Here is a 25,606-nt window from a genome sequence, read left to right as displayed (position 1 = left end):
TCTCAAAATGACGATACGCTTTTAAGTTACCTCGGATGAAGTGAAGTGTCATTGTTATTATTTACCTTCCACATCAGAACAGATTATCTTGGGATGATATGGCGATCAATATTTAACCTTTTCACACGCGTATAGTTCCCTTGACTTTCTTGCGTAACACCATTCCAACAATGATGGGCGATGAATGAACGTCGTTGTAGAGGCTGGATTGCGATCCCGTGACTTGGTGCAGCTCAACTGTCCCCGCAACTCTCAGGATGGCTGTCGAACAATTCTTCAATCGGTTCTGGGGGTACGGAAGAGCCGACTGCACCACTGGTTCTGACAACCTACAGTGACCATGCGCAAGCAGGTCCAGTCGAATGGACCAACCAGCTTCATGCAGGCAGCAGTCGCCTGTATCGAACGGGAACTTCCCCCGCAGTCTTACTCTGTCACCAAAGCTGCTGCAACGGTTGATCAGCTCGTACAGTGCCAGACTTGTGTACTATCGTAATAGTGCAAACTTGCTAAAGAACAAGCTGTATTGTCATACTCTGAGCTGCTAGGTGTCATGACATAATCACTGGCATGTCTTCCAATGTCGAATCTACCGGTAAAGTGTGCAATAATTAATTCTCTGGGCTCCTTCGGGGGACATTATTCGTGTCCAAGAACGTATACTAAAAAGTTCACCGTGCAATATACTTTACATTGTATTAACATTTACTGTTCTTCAGTTAGAGTATAGAGCGCGGCAATAACGAGCAAACCATAAAAATTTCAGTTTTTCCGAGAGTTACAACGATCGTGGCGAAATGAGCGATGTTTATACCATAATTTGTTTAAACGTCTCCGTTTGATTAAGAGGCTGTTTAATACCGACTTACGGTAAAATAAACTTTTCAACTTCGTGTCTCTTCAAGAATTTTTCATCTTAAATCATATCTCTCTGGCTGCTTTTAGATTCGAAATTTTATTATTAATTGTATTATTCATTTTATCGTGTTTCCATTAGTTTGCTAATAAAAGGGCGAAACTTTATTTTTAGAGTTTAAATGTGCTTCACTGACCTGTCGTATTGGAATTTAGAAGTTAATGGTAGTTCTGAAAACTAGGTTCAGCTGGGAAATCATCGGAAATATGACTGTTTACCAAATGCGACTTTATCATGGCCGCTGATGCCTTACCTCACCTCGATAATGAGAAAAAATTATGGGAACAATCCTACTTCTTCCTGAAGATAAGGTTGTGGCGTGAGAACATGAGTAGCTACAGCTTTGTGGAGGCCTTGCTGGTTGGGGGTGACCTTGAACCGACCGGGTGACCTTGACGGCACCCCTGTGTAAAGGCAGCTCCCCCTAAAGCCCGCATTCCCGTACCTGCAGCGCTACGCCGAGTCCATCCCCTGTACGCAACTCTGCTGGTCTCGATCAGCTGACGACGCCCCACACTGCATTATACATGTCTACGGTCTATGCGTCCCTCCTGCAGTACTTCGTGGCCACAAACAGGCGAACGTGTCATACAATGAGATACGCTTTTAATTTGCAAAGAGAGCAAATTTCTGGAATGCAGGCTAGCAAGACATTTACGGCCGAGCATCTTGCACCACCAGCTTCTGTAAACTCTGTCTGCACAGATTGAACAACTAATGAGATACTGAATCGTGGGTCGAGGCCGTAGTTTGAGACGTGTTCCTCCTGAAGCGATGTTCACTGTTATAACCATTTGGCCATTCATCTAGGCTCTTCACAAAGATTTGGTCCAAGTCTCAACAGGAAAAAGAAAAAATTCTTAAGAGTTCCTGACACTGAACAATATTTATGGCTCGCTTTTCGCTGCGAACGGTTTGTAGTTAATTTTCGATCCATCCAGCTCGTATGTTGTGTACTTGAATCCGTATACGTTTGGGGACCTCCAGATGACTTTCAAGTGCGTTCAACCACATTTGTTTCCATATGAGCCATTCAGATACATTTCATGCCTGTATGTTTCGAACGTCACCTTAGCCGTAAGACGAAACGCTAGCGCCACAATTGGCCATTTAAATCCGTTGATTTCCCTTGGCCTGAATGCTGCTGTGTCTTCTATGTTAAAACTGTTCAGCTCTTCGGCTATGCCTTCATTGCGAAGTGACCTCGATTTGAACTGGGGATGGAAGTCCCTCCGGTATTGCCGTAACGCGGTTTGAACAAAACCTGTTTCATGATAAGCGGACGAGTTTCATTCGTGCCATCTCCGGTGGTGTCTCATCTTGATGAAATTTCGCCTCAATATAATGGGTGCATATTTTTAAGACTTAAAGACCCTTTTTCAATTATGTTGCATAGCTTCAGTTATAGTGTCAGGCAGTGTGAGGAATGACCATTTCATTACATTGATAAGTCGAAGGAAAGAAGGAATGGCTGGTCGGGGAAACATTCTTTTTTTTTCGAGTATATTGCCATTGTCTGGTATCAGAGAATTATCGGGATCCGGTTCGTTATAGGGGAATAACCTCAGCTGCCCTGTTGGGGTTAAAGTGCAGCGATGTAACGTGATACAAAGATCACGGGACCTCAGGTCTCCGCTCCAGATCTGCGTCCAAAAATCGTGACTGTCGCTTTCCCCGTCCCCAGTTCCCACCACACTTGTCACACGGAAGCTGGAGTCACGCCATCACAATTCTCGCTTTTCTCTTTCTCGTGTACATGTTGCAAGAAGGAAACCATTAAGAAATGTGAAAGGGCTGACAGATTAGCACCGCATTCCTTATTTGGTATTTACTGTTTCGTACAGCCTCTCCTCTTTTAGCCATTGGAAACTCCTCCACATTTCGTGGACGTTTACGAATAGTCTGCTGCTTCGTTTTCGCAGTTAAGAAATCGGCGACTGGATTCGAACGTGGGCGTACTTCTTTTGGAAGTGATGCACGTGAAGGACATCCCAAAAATGCGTTCACAAATCAAAACATCGTCGAAGTGGACAGCACGGTATCTGATGACCAGCGATTAAAGGTGGACGAAACGGCGTGAGTATATAATATATTTCACTGGAAGAATTAACTACGAGGAAGCTTGTGAAAGACGGGCATCGCATTAGTTGAATGTTGGTCAAAAGCAATTTCGAAATAGTTACACAGCCACGTTAACACCAGTTTAAAAAAGGTTTACGACGAATGAGATTTTAAGTCAAAATCGAAACACCAGTCGAAGCAGGCATAGTAGATTTCTTCTGCCGGCGAGGTTATGACCAACGTTTGGATACGAAAGGGAGTCTGCTTAATGATGTGTAACACAATAACTGGTGAAAACATCGTGTATATAGCTACTAATGCACAGTGCGTGGCGGACGGTACATCGTACCAGTAATGTAGATTTTCCTCCCTGTTCTATTCTCGTTTACAGCGAGGGAAAACGACTATCGATCTGTACGTCCCATAATCTCTCGTATTTATTCTCGCTGTTCTTGCGCGAGATATATGTGGGTGGCAGCCTAACGGCCACACTGTAGTCTTCGAGTAAAAGTTACTAAATTACTTTCCAAAGATTTCCATTCCAGTTCTCCGAGCATCTCTTTTATAATTTCGTATGGGCTAAACCGACATGTTACGGTCCGTACGATCGTCTACTGATGTGGTTCAGTGCCGAACCCCTTTCGGAAATCTAGGAAGACGTACGTCTCTCGGAAAAATGAACTGAAGGAACATTCCCTTGTTTACCAGATTTGGGACCTTGTGGCTCCCACGTATTATATTCCTCCTATCTGCTCATCGAAACAAGTCCGAATGACGTTTTGAGTCGAGTAATTGATGCTCCAGCATTCTTCAGATTTGAACTGAACTCACTGGAAAAACATTGTACGAAATACACGGGGCTATAAACACAGTCTTTCGGCAGCAGGGCGAGAAATGTTTTATGTAGCGCATTACAGTCCGCTCGTATATTCGTAGCGAGCAGGCGATCTACGGAGATGCGGAGTGTCGGCTGCCAAATAGAGCAGGATCCCGATAGAGAGCACGGAGAAACGGTGGCCGTGCTTTCCTCGGCCGACCCCGTTGCGCCAGTCTGCCCGCGGCCGCTGCGCGCGCCACACCTCCTCCACGACTCGGCGCACCACTCTGCTCCTAAGGTCTGTTTCTCGTGCAGCTATCACCATCGCTTGTCGTAAAGGAGGACTATTCGTCGAAGTCATTAGAGTAGTTGAACGCGTGCTGTGCTGAAAAGCGTAGGAGGAAAGAAATCCTGTGGCGCATTTATAGTAAGATTCCGGCGTCGAGCTTGAAGCGCTTCAGGGAAACCTCAATAATCCGAATGAGCACGCGTGCATTTCAAACAGTTCCACCCCCACCTGCCCCCTAATCCGAGTTCGCGCGACTTAACCACTGCACCACCTTCCTCTAACAGTTCATTCAGAGAAATCGTGACTATTTTCGTTGGTGATCTACATCTTAAGGGACGCCTGCGAGCTATTCTTCAGAGTTTCTGGCACATCAGTAACGCTTATCAATGCGTGACGAAAAACAATCCATAGGCAAATTCCATAATCATCACAGGAGACTGGCTCTATGAAACACACACACACACACACACACACACACACACACACACACACACACACACTCACACTCACACTCACTTCGAAACAGACCGGCAAGAGTTTCTGTACTTAGCTTCTTAGTGTCCAGAGTACGTGTAACTCGTAACCAATACCTCATCTCGGTCCGACACACAGTTTTAACTTTTCAGCTACAGTCGCATATCCCGTTCTTTTTGGACTCATACTCAGAAAATAGCGTGAAGTGTTAGGACGTACTTGCCATACGACTGTATACGATTTCTTTTAGTAACTTCAGTAATCCGATGGTTGTTTTTGCTGTTTCCAGTATGTGTTGAATATGTCACTTGATCTGGGGTAGCCGGCCGGTGTGGCTGTGCGGTTCTAGGCGCTTCAGTCTGGAACCGCGTGACCGCTACGGTTGCTGGTTCGAATCCTGCCTCGGGAATGGATGTGTGTGATGTCCTTAGGTTAGTTAGGTTTAAGTAGTTCTAAGTTTTAGGGGACTGATGACCACAGATGTTAAGTCCCATAGCGCTCAGAGCCATTTGAACCATTTTTGATCTGGGGTATGAGTCTGATGCGATTCCCAAATATAGAAAACAGTGCACCATGCGTCTATCAAACATTTGTTGCATTGTTACTGTTGCGAAATAAGGAAACTGAAGCCGGCAGAAAACCGCGCCGAATCGTATTGCGTTTCTAAGCAGCGGCATGTTTTCATTACTCAGAGATGTAAAACAGGAATCACAACAATGTTTGCCCAAACAGGTGTGAAGAATGACAAAAAAAAAGGGGAAAACACTGTGTATCTAGTGGGCGTGGTAAACTTTGCTCCCACGGCTGGCTACGTTTTGCGATGTAAGAACAAGTTAATAAATGTTTTGCCCACGTGAAACGGTAAGGTTGCATTGTGGCACAGCCGACGATGAATGCCTTCGGCTTCACATGTTCATTCACAGACATGTCTCACCGTATAGGAAAATCGCTTGCTCATACGCCGTGCTGTGCCAACAAAAAAATGCGCGCTTCCGTCATGTCCTTCATTTATGTTACTTGTCCTATCTCTAAGGACCTCGATGTCGACGGGATTAAGCCTCTTTCCTGTTTCCGTGCTTGAAGTTGCCGCCTTACGATTAGGTTGTGTTGGCGGAATGAAGATATTTTCGAAATCCTAGTTGTTAATTGTTAACTGAAATCGAATTATCTGTGAAATTAAAAATCTGCCTCGTGTTCAGTGCACAAGGTTATTAGGAAACTTATAACATTTTTTCTGGCTCCAGTTCGTAACATGGCGTTCGTTGGCATACCATGCTATTGAAAAATATGGCACCCGATTGCTTTTTAAGCACTCTGTTGCAACGCATTAAATCAATTGCATAGGAAGATTAGGGAGTTAACACCGTGGCAATATATGTCACTGCAAACAGAAGGCTTCTTGCTAAAGGATGGACCAAGCACTCGTGCGGGCATTAGCTTACCGATTCACAGATAATACAGGAAAACAAAATCTGGATGACTGAAAGGGGGATACGAATCCATATCCTTAATCTCTGCAATACCTCACTCGATCCTAGTAAAAATGGAGCGGGAAAGTGTTATAGGTGATCTCATTGCATTGGGTAAACGAGAGTAATGAAAATTCTCAACCTCAGCTGTCCTAATACAACTATGAGCAGCTATTTTGTTCTGTTACGTTTTGCACTGGGTGTGCAATGCCTGATACTGTAAATGTTCGTAAATATTTATTGATCAGATCTGAGGAATAAAACTTCAGAAAGATTAATGGTAAAGTAATCAGCGCGCGTGGATGGCATTAAAATGTAGGGGTACGGTAGCAATTACAAAGCTGATGTGCCTCTTATTGTTTCGAGTCTGTCAAGTGAAAGAAGTAACTCAACAATTTTTAGCACGTTGTGGCCGTGATGAATTGACCAACCTAAAGATAAAGAATCCACCAATACTTCCTGCGTTCCTATCTGTTTGCACGTGCATACAAGTCAACGTGCGCTGTACCAGATTGGGCACGTTGTGTGTACTGGACGAGCCCAGCAGAAGTTCTCCCGTTTCCTAAATATAATGCATCACCACCACTTTCCGTCGCTTGCGAAGACGCTGACCCTGTGAAGTGTCCCATGCGTTCTACGCAGCATTTTAACTTCGGCTATAGCAAATCTCATCGTGAATGCCCAATATAGTAATTTTATGTGGTGTTTCATCTTGGTAGGTGTTACTACATGGATGTTTCGTTTTGCAGACTCTTCATACGAGAAGGCTTGTCGGCGGGGCAGCGCTCCAGCTACCCCCGTTCTCAACAGCCGGGGCTTGGAGCTGACGCCATCTAGGCTTGTGGTGAGTACTTATGCAGCATGTCCAGCGAAGGAATCGCTGATTTCAAAATTAAAATTCGTACAGCTTTTACAATAAACATTTCGTTTGTTGCACTCTATCGATTTTAGTTTTCGAAATATTTATACAGTAGTTTCGAAATAGTTCGAATAGCTGCTAACGGACAGCGCTATAATTCACAATACGTAGTGCCTATAAATAGTTCGTCGGAGCTCAAAGGGATCAGTTCCATCTTTGAAACGTGAAAGGAATTAGCGTACTTAAGAAAGAGGTTGAAAAAATGTGTTTCATGGAACAACGTGGTTTCCTGGTACTGAAGTGCCACAGGTTAGAACGCAGTCCTACGCCAATAAAGGGCAGTTTTCGTACAGGATTTAATTTTCCGAAAGGAGCCGATGCGAAAACCATTCGCAAGCTCTTCGCCAAATTCCAACGGACGGACAGCGTGGGAAATGCTTAGCGGCTATCGTTGGCTCCAGACAAAACGTAGTTTCTCCTCAAAATGTCGCCACGGTTTCTGGAATTATTCAGCAAAATCCAAGGAAATTCGCTGGAAGAATTGCAGCACAGACTGATTTCATGCGTTCCAGCACGCAGAAAATACTGCGACACAGTCTACACTCGTTTACATTCAAAACCCAAAGCCGCCAGCTTTGGGACAGAGGGCTGCCTTTGTGAACCAGATTCTCCCAATGAATGATAATGAAGGATTTTATGTTGGCTGCGTCTGGTTCACAAATGAAGTACACTTCCACCTGAAAGGAGTGTGAATAAATAAAATTTGCTATTTTGGGGTTACAAAAAGCCTCAAAGTGTGAAGCGAAGCCGGCCGCGGTGGCCGAGCGGTTCTAGGCGCTTCTGTCGGAACCGCGCGACTGCCACGGTCGCAGGTTCGAATCCTGCCTCGGGCATGGATGTGTGTGATGTCCTTAGAACTACTTAAACCTAAATAAACTAAGTTCTAGGGGACTGATGACCTCAGATGTTAAGTCCCATGGTGCTCAGAGTCATTTGAACCATTCTGATTAGCCGAGCGGTCTCGGACGCTGCAGTCATGGGCTGTGCGGCTGGTCCCGGCGGAGGTTCGAGTCCTCCCTCGGGCATGGGTGTGTGTGTTTGTCCTTAGGATAATTTAGGTTAAGTAGTTTGTAAGCTTAGGGACTGGTGACCTTAGTAGTCAAGTCCCATAAGAAGAAAAAAGGAAGAAAAAAGAACCATTTTGTGAAGCGAAGCTACTAATATTCTCCCAAAGTTAGTGTTCGGGATACGACATGCAGCAGAGGCATTACTGGCGCCTTTTTCGCACGAGATCTCTAGTGTACGTTACGTTGCAATTTTGGAACAATTTGTTGCCACACAGCGTCAAAGCATCGACCGAGCACAGAATGGTTAATGGACGATGGGGCCAGACAACATCACACCGAAAAGATGTTTCGCTTTCTCGGCGAATACTTTGGGAGTAGAATCATTGCGTTCGATTATTGCAACTTTACTGGCGCAGGGATGGATTGGCCTCCATATTCGCCCGATCTGACTACTTGTGACTACTTTTTGTTCAAAAATGGCTCTGAGCACTATGGGACTTAACATCTTAGGTCATCAGTCCCCTAGAACTTAGAACTACTTACACCTAACTAACCTAAGGACATCACACACATCCATGCCCGAGGCAGGATTCGAACGTGCGACCGTAGCAGCCCCGCGGTTCCGGACTGCAGAGCTAGAACCGCACGGCCACCACGTCGGCGACTACTTTTTGTGGGACACATTGAAAGACGCTGTCTACCAGAACAATCCCACAACCCTGGACGAGCGTGAATCAATGTTCTGCGTGTCATGTGAGTCCATATCCGTTGAGACAGTACAGGATGTGATGGCAAATTTCATTGCTTGCGCCATCTTCGTACTGCGCGTGTTGGACATTTCGAAGAGATTGTGGCGTGATCGCAAAGGCTGCTTGTAGAGCACCAGTTTAAATATGCACGCAGAAACTGTACCAGATGTACAGCGTACAGCGCCATCTGTTGACAGCTTTTCGAACTGTTTCGAAACTTCTGTATAGTTTCTGTAAAAAAAAATTCTTACAGCTTTCACAATAAACATACTTTGGGTTGCATTCGTCTATCGATCTTAGATTTCGAGATATTTAATTCTGCAATCAGGGACTTCTTCGTTGGAAACCCTGTATCCTGATGTAAACCTTACAAATATCTAGCCACTAGTGGATTTGAATAACTGATGAATTTCTGAACCACAAGATACGCTTCTCAACTATTTCGCTGTCATCTCCTGGTTTTTCTTCTTGTCAACGCCATTAAGACGTGAGGAGCCACGTGAAAAACTTTACCCAAAAAGAGACCGCATGTGCTAAATGTGTGACCTGGGTTTTTGTGTTTAGATATCAATTGAGGTTAAACTACGCTATTCTATGTCTTCCGTGCGGTTCTAGGCGCTACAGTCTGGAGCCGAGCGACCGCTACGGTCGCAGGTTCGAATCGAGCCTCGGGCATGAATGTGTGTGATGTCCTTAGGTTAGTTAGGTTTAATTAGTTCTAAGTTCTAGGCGACTGATGACCTCAGAAGTTAAGTCGCATAGTGCTCGGCGCCATTTGAACCATCTATGTCTTCACATTTAGCACGATTTCCGCCTCTCCGTGAAAAATTTCACTACACCCACTGACAGGTCTTATATTACTGTCCTTGCGTTTAAAAAAATCTCCAATTTCCTTACTTAGCGAGATGAAGTTCTGTTGCGCTGTACTCTCGTTCGGGAGAACAGCAGCCGTCCAGACTTACGTTTTGCGTGATCTCCGTAAATCAAAAAAATGGTTCAAATGGCTCTGAGCATTATGGGACACAACCGCTGAGGTCATCAGTCCCCTAGAACTTAGAACTACTTAAACCTAACTAACCTAAGGACATCACACACATCCATGCCCGAGGCAGGATTCGAACCTGCGACCGTAGCGGTCGCGCGGTTCCATACTGTAGCGTATAGAACCGCTTGGCCACTCCGGCCGGCCTCCGTAAATCGCTCAGTGAAAATGCCGGGACGGTTCCTCTGAAAAGGACACGTTCCATATCCCTGTCTAGATCCGAGCTGATCTTCAGTGGGTTCGTCGTTGACTGGATCCTTAACCCATTCGGGTGCCCTTACAGAAAGGACGTCGTCCAATGTATAAAAACTCGTTATGTGTTTCAGTTAAACAGTAGATCAAATACGAAGGCGTGCTGAAAAGTAATGCCACCGAACTTTTTATGAGAAAACTCTCAAAGCTTTTTAAATAAAACAAACGTTATTGACATTCTACGTCTTTATTCATTCTTCATGGCTACATATTTGCGACCCTCTGCCACTAGACGGCTTCGAATTGTAGCGTGTAACATGGCGGTGTGTAACGTAGCTATGTCAGTATTTGGGAAACAGCTTGCTGTAATCGAGTTTTGAATTCGAAGAGTTCGTCCACGTATGGAGCACCATCTCGTTCAGCATGACAGTGTCACACACGAGCACAGTGACATCTGTAACAATCCGACGCCTTCGGTTCACCGTCATCAAAGAACACCTTAGAGAACTTCGCTTGGATAGTAATGAAGCGGTACAGGCAGAGGTGAGGTTCTGGCTCCGTCAACAGTGTCAAACATTCTACAGTAACGGTATCAACAAACTTGTCTCTCGTTGGGAGAAATGTGTTTGTCGTCTGGGTGACTATGTTGAGAAATTAATATGTAGATATGAAAAATAAAGGTGTAGAATGTTGATAAAGTTTGTTATATTCAAACGCTTTGAGAGTTTTCACCTGAAAAACTGGGAGACATTACTTTTCAGCATGCCCTCGTACTTAAGTGTAGTAGTTACACAAAAAAGTAATCCCTATGAGTAATTATTGAAACCCGTTTCATCCATATCTCGAACCATAAGTGAAATATTAAACATTCACGTCACGTGAAACACCCTGTAAATCCCAGAGGGCATTATAGGAAATATATTCTACCTGGGAGCAGTTTGAGTGAACGGATTCCGTTCCTTGCTTGAAGTTCCCTCTGCGTGTTTCTATACTAGCAGCAAGGTGGACAGACTGCAGATTTTTTTTCTTTTTTTCGTTTCTCTCTTTGTCCTGTATGACCAACGTAGCTTTTGGTTGTGCTATGAACCTGTATGTCTAATATGTAGTCACAAGTCGTCGTTGTGGCATTCATTTATGTCAGTCTGTGTCCGTACGATCTGCGGATTTACAGTCAGCTTCATATTTGCCGTTGATGGGATGTTGTGCAGAAGTTTACAGAAGTAGTTGAACTTTTTTCTGTAGAGAGATTATATCCAGAGCTTATGTCCTTAATCGTGTTCTATATTTTTTGACCTCGCACGCCGCAGTTATCGCTGTCCGACGAAGAATAAAGTCGAGTGACGCGGCGCCTAGAAACTACCGTTTGCATGTCTTCGTTGCCGTTTCACCCAGTGACGCATTTTTGAGCTTCTGAACTTCAAACATATTTCAATACTAGATGGAGTGTCTGAGGTCGTCCTCTCGCAATACATAGTCCTTTTCTTCTGCTTCTCCAGTGCGCCTCCATCCTGTACGACATGAGTAGTGTGTACCGACGTGACTCACGTTCTTAAATGGTGAAACAGACATTTCTGTGATCCAGACAATCATCTTCACACAGTCATAAAAAAAATTCGGGTTTCGCCCAAGAGACCAGGAAAATACGTAAATTAAAAGCGAAGAATAACTTTTTTTTGTAATGTTCCGAAATTCAGTATTTCGCTCGCCTCGAGAGTTACGAAATCTGTCATTACTGACCAGTTCAATTGTTTTTCTTCTGACCACATCGCGATCGTGTACGAAGTAATGAATTGTAATTGCTCATTCGAGGCGCTATTCTATACTACAAAATGAAAGCCGTAGCTTCCAGTAAACGAGTTAGATTCATTATTGAAATCAAGTGGAAAAGAGTTGTAGGAAGAAATAGCGAACTAAATGCAAGTTAGGACGACTTGTGACGCGACTAGAATAAACTGTCTCACAGTATAGCAGGTTATATCATGAAATGAGCCTTAGTGAAAGCCATAACTGGAGGCGACGTCTCCGCCTTTCGTAGGTTGGCAGTAAGTGAAGAGCTGAAACGAATCCGGCGGCGCTCAGGAGATTTGAAACCTCGGCAAGCTGGTAAGCTTCTTTGCTGGGTTTCAGCGCCTCCCGCTGCACCGTTTCCGGCACACGTACTCGCCTTAGGAACAAAAAAATAACATCTAGTTCACTCCCTGCCAGCAGATACTGGAAACATTTCCTTCCTACAGAATAAGATGGCACACTGTAGCTCTCTTAAAGAAGGTTCCAGATGCGGAAGCCTCGCAGCGTTAGTCATGAAGTGATGATAATGTACTAGTATACTTTCGCAAAAATAAACGCACATTTAGTTCCAGTCTACACAATCCTCTAGTGCAGTGTTCAATGTTGTTGGGAAATTCACCCACACGAAGGCTCTGCTGTAGTAGCGTCTGAATTCTAGCAGGTGATATACTGCCTGCTAGATTTTGTCGTTGTCGAATAGGAATAGCAGTTCCAAGTATTTCTATAATATAAACTAAAACACGTTTTCTTTACTTATGAGAAACTAGGGCTTAGTATTTCGATGATGTGTTGTGAATGATAACGAGGAAGTACTTCAAGGTCACCTAGTGCAAGAAGTCCGCAAAATTGCTTTCTCTCTTGTTAGCTCATGTATGGAGTTACTTTACTAACTGATTTCGTTTACTCAAAATACGGTTACGATGTGGAACGAGTCAGCTTAAAGGCTTTTGATATATGAATCTTTTTTTCATGCAAGCCCAACCTTTTCATTCGCGAACGAATATATAAGCCTACAAAAATGGAAAATAAATTTGGTTGCGGTCTTTTCCCCTACAGATACTAAAAGGTTATAAATTGCTGTGTGTTAATGGATTACAAGGAGTTGTCAACAAGGAGCATATTCAGTTTAGTTTTAAACCTGACTTTGCTCTCTATCAGGCAGTTTATATCACTGGGTAGGTAATGGAAAAATTTTACAGCATAATTCGCAACTATATGGCCCAAATTCGGTATTAAAGAAGAGCAATGAAGTTTTTTCTTAGTGTTGTATTTATAGATTTTATAATTCACTTTGATCTCTGATACATTACTTTCAGTATATTTCGTGACATAAATATATATTTAATGTGAAGTTGCAGTTAAATAGTCCAACTCTTAAGTAAGATGGCTATGAAAAGAACAGGGGGCGAATACCATATTTTATTTATATGGTACGGCTTTATTATTAGAGTTGTCCCATAATTAGAACTTTATAAAAAACTGACCTACTTATCAACTCCTTATCATTCACGACATCTGTGGTTGGTGTTGTACCTAACGACAAATGGTTCAAATGGCTCTGAGCACTATGGGACTTCTGAGGTCATCAGTCCTCTAGAACTTAGAACTACTTAAACCTAACCAACCTAAGGACATCACACACATCCATGCCCGAGGCAGGATTCGAACGTGCGACCGTAGCGGTCGCGCGGTTCCAGACTGAAGCGCCTAGAACCGCTCGGTCACAGTGGCCGGCGTACCTAAAATACTTCCGAAATTGATAACACGATGTTTTTCTACGAAGTTAACGTGAGAGCTTGTGCAGAAAGCTTTCAAAAACGTTCTTTGAAAACATTCATTTATCTTTTATTGTCCGCCTTTTAAGACTTTTTGTAATAGCAGTATCATGCGGCAGCCTTGGTCAGATGAAATTCCTTATGTGACCAAGCATTCAGTCATGAGCGTCATTTTCCTTAAAGACCTATATTTTCTCTCTCATCGTCGTAATATTTTTGTAGCTCAGGTTCATTCGACTTTCCTGGGCGACAGCCTGTGAAAAATATTATGCTTTCTCATATGCGTTTTTCGTATCAGAGACTCAGTCTGTTCAGCATTTGCGCTTTTGTCCTACTGGATCGCTGAAAAAACACCCTGATGTCATGAGCAGAGTTGAGGCTTCATAACCTACTATCGCATAACGGTTATCGCTAGTTCCAGCTGCGCGCTTTCATCACAACACTCATTTGTATGCCCCTCATGAATTGTATGCTGTTATCTAAATTTAGGAACGGCTATTGACTCGTTCAGAATCACCCAGCCATTTCTTTGATTATTCAAATGAACACAGCTCGCCAATTCGTTAAGTGGGAGGGCGGGGGTAGACATATTCCGAAATGATCAGTCGATATAATGTTGAACTTACATCTGTGACTATTTAACTTTACCCTTTCAAGTAGATAGTATCCTCCTGCTAAGCTATTAATTTCTAGTGGCAAAACTGTAATGTTCGTAACCTGCTCAGAATCAAACGGAAGGAAAAGAACGTGAGTTTTTAGAGCTTTGCAACAGTTATATATCATGGATGGCACAACACTTTAATTATTTAAACTAGCTGTTAAAATGACACAAATGAAATTAGTTAAACTCAACTTATATGGTACTGAGGAAATGCACTCACAATCATAATAGCCTAATTTTCAAAATGATTTGTTAGGTTTACTACGATGCTTTAAAGACTGGGCTGTATTTAGGAGTCCGCGATGTAGGTATGATTTCTCGAAGAAACTGATTTTCAAAATTTGAGAAATACTGTACTGAACTGATATTGTTGAATGAGAGATATTTCACTTCGGCCGTTTCAGCGAATTGACGGACGTATTCTGGCAGTTCCTTATTTCTGTCCAGAAAGCCGCCACTTCAGGGATTCGGCAAAGGGCACTGGCCTCTAATCGAATGCGCCCAGCGGGTTAACGACAAGAGCCAGTGTGCCAGTCAGCCTCGATGTGTTTTTAGGCGGTTTCCCACGTCCGACAAGGTGAATACTGTGCTGGTCCGAAAGTACTGCCTCAGTTACACGATCCGCAAACATTTAGGTAACATTAGCACACTTTCTAATTGTTAACACTAGATGCAGACAGGTGGGGCATCCCTCTACCACTAACATTGCCAATCCAAAAATTATCATACTGGCCCCTTAAAGGTATGGGATAATGGTATAATGACCAGGAAAAAGAAGACTCATTTTTGTCCAGAAATCCGTGTGCCATAATTGTGGAACAAATTCGATTTTATGGCATATAGGTATACAGTGCATTACGAGTTATACACGTGGTGAGATGGAAAATTGATTGCTACAAGCACTGCTACTAGAGTTCTACGGTTGACTACATTTTGCAGAGTTTAACTAATAGCAGGTTGAGTGCATTTTGCTGGGAAGGTCCTTTATCGTGGCAAGTACTAGTAAAATTCTTCAAATAGATGTGGGACATCATGAAATGATGCGTATCATGTCATCGGTTGTACTTCGTTTTGAAAGTTCAGTGCCGCAAAAAAGAGAACAGGAATAAATAATCGAGAAATATTTCTTTCTACAAAAAAGTTGTCATTCGCCCAACCATCAAGGACGAAGATATAAAGAAACGTCAGAAAATTCTGTGCCCGTTTGGAAGGACATTTTGTGTCGTCGATCCATAAATACACTCACGAGAAACTGAATCAGACACACCTAACCAGTAATGGTAGCGCCCATTTTCGCCCCGATGAAGACGGCGATGCTTCGTAACACGACTCCACAATACACGTTAGGGAGCTGTTCTGCTCCGTGACTGAACAAATCGCGGATATTTGTCCATGCTGGGTCGAAGGGCCATGTATCCCGCTCACTGCTATTCCAGATGTGTCGTCGGGGTTGTGATTAGTGGCCTTACGTGGGGAGAAGTGGGGCGGAAGCACCATACAAGAATCCTCATGTCTGTGAAGTGTTCTGCAGCGATGGCGTGGCCCCTGTCTTGGCTTAACGTACAGGTAGGGAAACAAACGGATGCACATGACCAGCCAATAGGTTCCTGTATTGTTCGCCGGCGGATGTGTTAGGACCGTCATTTCATCCACTATTTTCTTTAAATGTGAACTGTTGGCAAGTGGAATGTTCCGCGTCACCGGCGTGCGCCCTTTCCGTGCTTACAGTGTTTAATCTTTCCAACCTGTGACGTGGAATACGCGCAGGTGCTCGTGTAGGCAAGGACGTTTCTAGGCCCATCCGCCCCCAGCTTGAAGTTGGAATTCAGTAGTTAATTCGAAAATTTGTTGAGATTTCAATTTCATCGTAGGATTAGTACGAAAACACATTTCGTAGAATCTTAATTCATTGAGACATCTACAACATAAAAACATTTACAGAAAATGTAACAGCGTAGCCGGCCGGAGTGGCCGAGCGGTTCTAGGCACTTCAGTCTGGAACCGCGCGACCGCTACGGTCGCATGTTCGAATCCTGCCTCGGGCATGGATCTGTGTGATGTCCTTAGGTTAGTTATGTTTAAGTAGTTCTAAGTTCTAGGGGACTGATGACCTCAGATGTTAGGTCCCATAGTGCTCAGAGCCAATTTGAACCATTTATTTTTGTAATTGCATATTTACAAAATCAGCTCAAATGAGGGCGCAAATAAACACGCGAGTCACTCATGTAAGACGGCACGCGAGTCACTCGTGTAAGACGGATGTGTTGCTCATGCTTATATGTAAAATAAGATGAGTAATATATTAGCCCTGAGTACAAACTAGCTTAGTGATGGATGGTGGTGCTCTCAGCCTTCAGCACCCCTTGTGCAACCATTGCATCTGAGAGTAGGGCCGCCTGAGCAATAGTGACTAGCTGGTTCTGGATGCGACGTCAGCTCTCAGTTGTTATTGTGCAGCAGCTGTTTGCGAGACTGTGGTGGTCCTCTTCCCTGCCATCAACACGTTGCATTTGACTGAGGCAGTGATGTTTTCCCCAAACCGAAAGCTGTCGATCCACCCTTAACGTTGTGGCCCAGTGTCTGCTGGACTACGAGCACTCAGAATCTGGTCACAATCAAATGCCTCTTGTCCATCTTGGGCAGCATGGCGTCCGACGACATCCCAGCCACTTGACCGTCGTAACTATTCCATTCGCCGTAGCGACAGAGCCACTCTCTCTGCATTACAACGGGGATCTCTTATCCAGTTGCTCATGGATTGAGTATTGCATAAGTATAAGAATTTAATCAACATATGTTGGGTACGGCGGTAATCCTTAGCGCTTTCTGTGTTGGGTATTTTATTCTGCAGTTGTCAGTATGATATGATGGATCGAGTTAAAAATGAAAGTTTGAGACTGAGTTGTACTTCAAAAAAGCACAAAAGTTCGCCAGAGTAGTAACTTTTAGAAACGTTACAACATGTACCATGATCTCGAATCCTAGGAACTTCTAGTCCAGTGGAATGAAAACGGGAAATAAATCTAAAGGGAAGTAGTTAATTTAACGTTTCGTCGACGGCAAAGTTGTTAGAGACAGTGCAATAGCACAGTTGATGAACAGGCTGTAGCTTGTTGAAAAATTTGTGTTGGTATCCACCTGTTGGGACAGGGATTTGAACATCCTTCCTGCGCCCCCCCCCCCCCCCCCCCCAAAAAAACAGTGTTGTTAACCATCTCGCTCAGCTCTCATGTTATGTCTGTTGTCGTGACACACTGTCGATATTGTTCTCCGAAGTAGTCTGTGCCTTAGTCGATGATCAGTGTCATATTGTCTTGGAAGGATAAGTTCTCAATCTGTGGAGTAGGAACAGACCCAGGAGGGGTCTCACTACCAACTTTTACTTAATGCTGCGACTATTGTGATTGCATTGTCGAAATGCGTCTCCGTATTGGATGGTTATCAGCTTCTCATAGAGCCTGCTTACTTTGCTTTACTTCGCTTTTTCGTGTCCGGAAACCAAATCGTAGTCTTTCAGCACAGTAGCGAGCCACGTCCGTGGCTTCTTTCTTATCCAGCCACAGATTGTCGAGTTTGCATCTGGAGGGAAAATTTGGACAGTCCAGGAGGTGTACCATGTCTCGCAGAGTACCACAACCGCACTTGTCGATATCCACATTACAGTGCCCCCTCCTGCTAATATAGACCGGATATATTCTCGATTTGGTCTATCCATGTAGTCGCTGCACTTCCCTTCGGTCTCTTGCCCTCTATCTTCCCTTCTGTGATTATTTTCTCTAGACTTTCTCCAGCTCGTCTCACAATATGGCCAGAGAACTGGAGAATTTTTTGGTTGATGCAAGAAGAAAGGTTGCTAGAAATAGTGAATTGCTTAATGATGGACACATTTTTCATTCTTTTGGTTCATTTTATGTGCAGCATCCTGTGCCAGCACCAGAGCTCAAATGCATCAAAACGCTATTTGTCTCTGGCCTTAAGGGTCCATGTTTCCCAGCCATAAAAGGAAACACAAAACACCAGTGTTTCAACTAGCCAGACCTTTGTTGTGTTTGTTATAGTTCTGTTCGTAGCCACTCACCCTAGTGTGACCCGTCGTCTTATCTCATCTTCACAGCTTCCCGTGCCACAGATGGTTACCCGAGATAGATGAAAGACTGTGTTACTTCCATTTCCTGTAAATCGACCTGTGAGTAGAACCCGTGCTCCTCAATCAATTATCACGAGTTTGGACTTACTGAGATCGGACTCCTAATCCGTGTGATTGACTGATGTCGTTTACTTTTGTTAGTAGCTCAGCAAGTTCATCTCTGCTACTGCCTATAGCACGGTATCATCCGTAAATCACATGTTGTTAGTAGTTCTGCCACCAATTGAGATGCCGTTAGTCCAACCGTGAAGAGCATTCCTAATGATATGTTCTTCATAAATGTCGTAAAGTTGAGGGGATTAGAACACAACCCTTTCTGACGCCTTTTGATACACTGATAAAATCACATGCACCAGAATCTGTTGTCACAGCTGTGAGGTTGTGTGGACTTCTGATCTGAGATCTTAAGTGCATTAGGACATCAAACTCTGCAAACACTAGCCACAACTTCTCCCAAACAACACAGTCAATGCATTCCTACAGTCAAGGAAACAGATGAAAACAGGAACACAGAACTGTCAAGATTTCTCAGTTATTTGTTGTATGTTGGGAATCTGTTCACGAGTTCCTTTCCTTTCAACAAAACCTGCTTGTTCTGTGGATGTGTGAGACTGAATACATGGCTTCAAATGCTGGTTTGAGATGTAGAGGAGAATTTGGCTTGAGTGGTATATGAGAGCTATAGTTTGTAGTTGGAGCAGTTCTTGGTTGAGCCTTTCTTGTGCAGGAGGATGAAGAGAGGCTTCAGCCAGTCATGTGGCCACTCCCCAGTTTCCCATATTCTTGTACACAATGAATGCAGCACATCAGCACATTCCTGCCACAATTTTTTCATCGTCTCTCCAGGTATGCAGTCTAAATGAGGAGATTTATAGTTCTTCACATGTTGAATTGTGTTCTCTGTTTCACTACATAATAGTGTAGTCTCCAACATAAGTTGATCAACCACTTGACTGACCATGCTGTTGTTAATTCCAGAACACAGCGTTTCACAGTAATGTTTCCACTTTACAATGGCATCTTCCTTGTATCTCATGGGGTTGCCATCCTCATTGTCTACCGCCCATGTATGAGGATTAAATTCACTGGTGATGCTTTTGAGTTTCTTGAAGAGATCACGCACTGGACTGTGATTGTGATGCTCTTCTATCTAATTGCAAATGCTGTTAATGATGTGTGGCCTGTCCTGCCTACAATTATGTTGTATTTCTCTGCATAGGTTCTCATATCTGTATTGATCATGGGTAGTGTGGATACCAGTTTTCTTCAGATATTTCTCTCTTCAACTAATTGTAGTGTGGACTGTGATATCCAAGGATGTTTAGCACTTTGTGATTGTTCTGATGTTGGAAGTGATGTTTATTGTCCTTCAGAATGGATGCATGACTCTTCAAATATGGGGAAAATTTCTACTGTACCCTATACAGTACAGTGCAGCCACAGTGTCCAGCATAGGGATAGAGAAACAATTAAAATTACTAAAAAGAGGAAAGGCCGCTGGACCTGATGGGATACCAGTTCGATTTTACACAGAGTACGCGAAGGAACTTGCCTCCCTTCTTGCAGCGGTGTACCGTAGGTCTCTAGAAGAGAGTAGCGTTCCAAAGGATTGGAAAAGGGCACAGGTCATCCCCGTTTTCAAGAAGGGACGTCGAACAGATGTGCAAAACTATAGACCTATATCTCTAACGTCGATCAGTTGTAGAATTTTGGAACACGTATTATGTTCGAGTATAATGACTTTTCTGGAGACTAGAAATCTACTCTGTAGGAATCAGCATGGGTTTCGAAAAAGACGGTCCTGTGAAACCCAGCTCGCGCTATTCGTCCACGAGACTCAGAGGGCCATAGACACGGGTTCCCAGGTAGATGCCGTGTTTCTTGACTTCGACAAGGCGTTCGATACAGTTCCCCACAGTCGTTTAATGAACAAAGTAAGAGCATATGGACTATCAGACCAATTGTGTGATTGGATTGAGGAGTTCCTAGATAACAGGACGCAGGATGTGTTCTCAATGGAGAGAAGTCTTCCGAAGTGAGAGTGATTTCGGGTGTGCCGCAAGGGAGTGTCATAGGACCGTTGCTATTCACAATATACATAAACGACCTTGTGGATGACATCGGAAGTTCACTGAGGCTTTTTGCAGATGATGCTGTGGTGTATCGAGAGGTTGTAACAGTGGAAAATTGTACTGAAATGCGGGAGGATCTGCAGCGAATTGACGCATGGTGCAGGGAATGGCAATTGAATCTCCATGTAGACAAGTGTAATGTGCTGTGAATACATAGAAAGATAGATCCCTTATCATTTAGCTACAAAATACCAGGTAAGCAACTGGAAGCAGTTAATTCCATAAATTATGTGGGAGTAGGCATTAGGAGTGATTTAAAATGGAATGATCATATAAAGTTGATCGTTGGTAAAGCAGATGCCAGACTGAGATTCATTGGAAGAATCCTAAGGAAATGCAATCCGAAAACAAAGGAAGTATGTTACAGTACGCTTGTTCGCCCACTGCTTGAATACTGCTCAGCAGTGTGGGATAGGGTTGGTAGAAGAGATAAGAGAAGATCCAACGGAGAGCAGCGCTCTTCGTTACAGAATCATTTAGTAATCGCGAAAGCATTACGGAGATGATAGATAAACTCCAGTGTAAAACTCTGCAGGAGAGACGCTCAGTAGCTCGGTACGGGCTTTTGTTAAAGTTTCGAGAACATACCTTCACCAAAGAGTCAAGCAGTATATTGCTCCCTCCTACGTATATCTCGCGAAGAGACCATGAGGATAAAATCAGAGAGATTAGAGCCCACACAGAAGCATACCGACAATCCTTCTTTCCACGAACAATATGAGACTGGAATAGAAGGGAGAACCGATAGAGGTACTCAAGGTACCCTCCGCCACACACCGTCAGGTGGCTTGCGGAGTATGGATATAGATGAAGATATAGATATAGATAGTCGTAATCTATCAACTACTGATCTCCTCTTGAAGTGACCATGCTGCTTCTGCATCATTATTACTGGATAATTGTGCACTTTGAAGCACCATACTGTGTGAACTGCTGCAAGAGGTATTCATCGTCATCTTTTCAGGAACCATGCTCAATTAACTGTGCACTTGATTGGGAAAACAGCAGTGCTAGATTACTGTACAGTGGTATGACAAAGGACATTAATGTTTGTCGATGACCAAAAGAGAGATCTTGCGGTATGTTTTTCCCGCTGCCCAACTACAATTGTCTAATGATTAATGATTTCATGTGGCACGATATTCCCTAGCGGTTTTTTGGACGTAGATATGATGAAATTATGTATGGACTGGTGTTCACCAGGACAACCTCAAAGCGTCACTTGTATACTAGTTCCTTTTTATGCCCAAACCATAAAGTTGCTGACTGGAGAAACTGTATGAGGCTAAATAATCTATTTGTTCTGTTACTTGGTCATTGGTTATGTGTAGTTAGTAACAGGTAGTCAGAGGAATATATAAGCCCTGCATACACATGTAAATCACAAAACATGACAGTAAATGAATTTCACTAAGTAACTGATGAAAATCTGTTAACTGCTTCCTGCATAATAACCTTAAGTCACTCAAAATTTTTCAGTACTCATCATCAGCAAAGACTGAGTATGTAGATGCATTTCAGTTTATTTCATTTTTCATTATTCAATTAAACTGATGATAATGATTTAAGGCATTCAAACTAGCTTATACATTACAAGATCACAGATATTTAGTTTATAGGCAGTACTCGTCTGAGCATCTATAAGAAATATATCAAAGTCTGTATTTCAAACTCTATTTCTGTTTTCAGAATTTCTTCTCCAAACGTTCATTTCGATCCAATCCACTAAAGAGAACTAAGAGTGTCACAAAACTAGAGAGGAAGAGGGTTGTTGATGCTGAAGGGTAAGTACTGCACATTGAAAAGTTTTACTCTCGTGTTTGCTTTATAGCCAAGAATCCCCAAGAATGCAATGCAGCAATTGGGAAGTGTATTTTAAGGGATTTTTCACCTCAATTACAGGGTATGTGGACCACCACGACTACGTACAAGTCGCTCTCACGAGTCACTCCTGTCAGGACAGAGTGTTATGCAGACTCTGGACCTCGGTGCTGGACCTGTCGAGATGAAGTTGTTGCACCCATCTGTGTTGGGAAGAGATCACTGCTTCCAGGTCAGTCCACAATAGTGTTTTCTTGATCTCCTCTATACTCTTTTAACTGAAAATGGTTTTTGTGTTCCATTTCTGAGTCATATCGTAAGACTTGAAATACCAGTATCTATTAAATACCTTTGCATAATAATACAAGACCATCATTTTTTGTATTACTTTCGTTACTGGCTATATGTCCTTATCAGTTTTGTTACGTTTCAGAAGAGAATATCATTACAAAATTAGCTTTATATGTTTGCATCTGATGTGATGGAGTGATATGGGACCTCTGATACATCTAAATACAACTCTGACAGGTGACACATATGTAAGGATCCTGTCTGATCACCTGCATCCATTCATGTCCATTGTGCATTCTGACAGACTTGGGCAATTCCAGCAGGGCAATGCAACATGCCACACATCCAGAACTACTACAGAATGGCTCCAGGAACACTCTTCTTAGTTTAAACACTTCCGCTGGCCACCAAACTCCCCAGACATGGACATTATTGAGCATATCTGGGATGCCTTGCAACATGCTTTTCAGAAGAGATTTCCACCCCCTTGCACTCTTACGGATTTATGGACAGCCCTGCAGGATTCATGGTGTCAGTTCCTTTCAGCACTACTTCAGACATTAGTTGAGTCCACACCATGGCACGTTGTGGCACTTCTGCATGCTCGCGGGGGCCCTACACAATATTAGTAAGGTGTTCCAGTTTCTTAGGCTCTTCAGCGCATGTATGAAGGCTTACCAAAAGTCATCTTTTTGTGTAATGTGCAGCTGTAACAGGAAAGATGCATTAGAAGAGCCCTTGTCAGATTTCAGCTTGCTAGTCTCAGAGTGTAAAAGCTACTGTGTTGTTAAAGATGGTAGTCAAAACTGTTTTGACAACATTTAGTAAATGAATGGCAGATTGCTCCATATTGTAGGCGGCCAAAATCACAGAAGGTGACTCCTATCTAAGAATGCCATCCGCACATTTAATTACATTTCAGTGCCGTACTGCAATCCAATCTGAGCAACTAATGATAACAAATATGTTCTGCTTCTGTACTTCGTGTTAATCATGAAGGATTAAAATCATTGTGAATGACTCATGTTATTGGTTTATTACATATGGTAGCTGTAAATCAAATGAGGTAGGATTGCAATTTTAAGTGTGAATTTTACTATGTTCCAGATAACACCACCAAATGGGAATACATGGTATATTTCATGCCGCACTGCAGATGAACGTGACAAGTGGATGCACAGGTATGGTTATTTTGCAGTGAGCATGTCATAGCATTACAATGATTTGAAATTTTGTGTGATAATCATACACTAATTAAATTAAATGAACAATTCCTTGATGATGATAGAACGTTTGGAAAGACACTCCAACTATTCAGTTCTACTTCATTATCTTCTGTATGCATGCTTTATGTAGCCTACTCTCATCAGGGATCATATTTTTGAAGAGATGTGGAGGGAATTTTGATGGCAATTGAAAGAAACTACATCTACATCAATAGCCATAGAATCATCTTGTTCTTCAATGAATGTCTTTCAATCTCTGAATAACATTTATGTCAATGATTTGTTAATGTTTCACCCAAAATCAAGCAGTGGACTTGCCATACTGGGACACTGGTTCCCTCCTGATCATCATAGTTAAGCAACTTCATGCACCGTTAGTGCTTATATGAGAGACCATCTCGGTATGCCAGGTGCTACTGGCATATGTATACGCAAGTCACTGAAGTGGCATGTAATTGAAAGACTTGCACCAGCCTGATGGCTCATACAGCATTATTATTTTTATTATTACCTGAAATCTACCATTAGTTGAATGTCCTGGGATCCACCTTAAAATGGCGTGTAAGGAAGATTAGGACTTAATGTCCTGTTGACATAAAGATCATCAGAGATGGACTCCACCTTTAAAAGCAGCTAGATAGCAAATGACTTGATTATTTTATAGGGTGGAGAAATTAAAAATTTGCTGAAACTGCAAATACTGTATAGAATCACAAAAATAAATATGCAACATGTATTCCATTATAAATGTAAGGCAACTTCATATTCCATGTCATGGGAATGGGTGGATGTTTTCCCACTGCATCTGTCAGATTCTTGACTGTTTGATTACATCAGCATCATGTCTCATGAGAGCTCCATGACACTCTGTAGTGACTCATGTGACAACCTGATAACATGACAGTGTCACATTCTGTAGCATCATAGAATGTGGAACTTTGCTGTCAGTATACTCATACTGGAAACAGGAAATGAGTTCTTACTAAAACAGACATTATCCACAAAATATGGTTCTGTGCTGAAATAGAAATTCATTGTCATCGTGGTATTTGTCTGATGTCACTCTCTGACATTTGACTGTAACAGTGCCTTGCTGACCTACAGGCATGGCAAATTGTTTACTTTAATCTTATGCATTTTCTTCTAGAAGCAGTAGTACTAGTTGGTGGCATCATTTGGTGTTTTTGCTATTACTTTATTTAAGAAATAGCTGACAATATAAAAACATATTATTATGTAGGTCTTAAATTCATCAATTGGACAAAGATGTGTGAGGTAGCAATTTACAGCCATTAGAATCGTATCGTAATATCCCTGATCTGATAACAGAAAATTTTGTTTGCAGAAAGTCGGCTGATGGCACCACCACATAAAAGTTGTTTGTTAGGTGTTTTTTACACACACACACACACACACACACACACACACTCTCTCTCTCTCTCTCTCTCTCTCTCTATATATATATATATATATATATATATATATATATATATATATATATATATATACGTTAAAGGGTGGAGAAATTCGGGAAAATTTCGAAAAAACTGCGTGCCAATGTATTAAAAGGAGTGGTTTTGTATTGGCAGATTATGAAAATGAGGCTAACAATTGTCTGACGAGGAAATAATGACGTTAAAATCTGTGGGAAGCGGATAAAAATGATCAGCGATGTGGGAAAACGGAAATGGAAATAAAGCGAAAGTTATTAGAACTAGCCGAAATGGTTGTTTAATAGGTGAAAGGAACTGTTTGTGAACTGGAAACGGTGGATTTTAGAGCAGCGGTAGTGTTGAAAGCGGAAAAAAATATTTTTTGGTTATGGTTTGG

General features: G+C 42.7%; 1 protein-coding gene across 1 annotated transcript in view; it reads left to right on the top strand.

Annotated features, from left to right (window-relative positions):
- LOC124555874 (ras GTPase-activating protein raskol) overlaps window positions 1-25,606 on the top strand; it is a 373,561-nt gene that overhangs the window by 327,132 nt on the left and 20,823 nt on the right. Inside the window, exons 4-7 of the mRNA XM_047129936.1 lie at window positions 6,776-6,870; window positions 22,128-22,222; window positions 22,341-22,491; window positions 23,658-23,731. Of these exons, the coding sequence (XP_046985892.1) occupies window positions 6,776-6,870; window positions 22,128-22,222; window positions 22,341-22,491; window positions 23,658-23,731 (415 nt within the window). The remainder of the gene's footprint in view (window positions 1-6,775; window positions 6,871-22,127; window positions 22,223-22,340; window positions 22,492-23,657; window positions 23,732-25,606) is intronic.

Source organism: Schistocerca americana, chromosome X (genome assembly GCF_021461395.2).
Source record: "Schistocerca americana isolate TAMUIC-IGC-003095 chromosome X, iqSchAmer2.1, whole genome shotgun sequence".
Taxonomy (NCBI): Eukaryota; Metazoa; Arthropoda; class Insecta; order Orthoptera; family Acrididae; genus Schistocerca; species Schistocerca americana.
The sequence above is the reverse complement of the archived record's forward strand: the minus strand, read 5'-3'. Positions and strand labels throughout refer to the sequence as shown.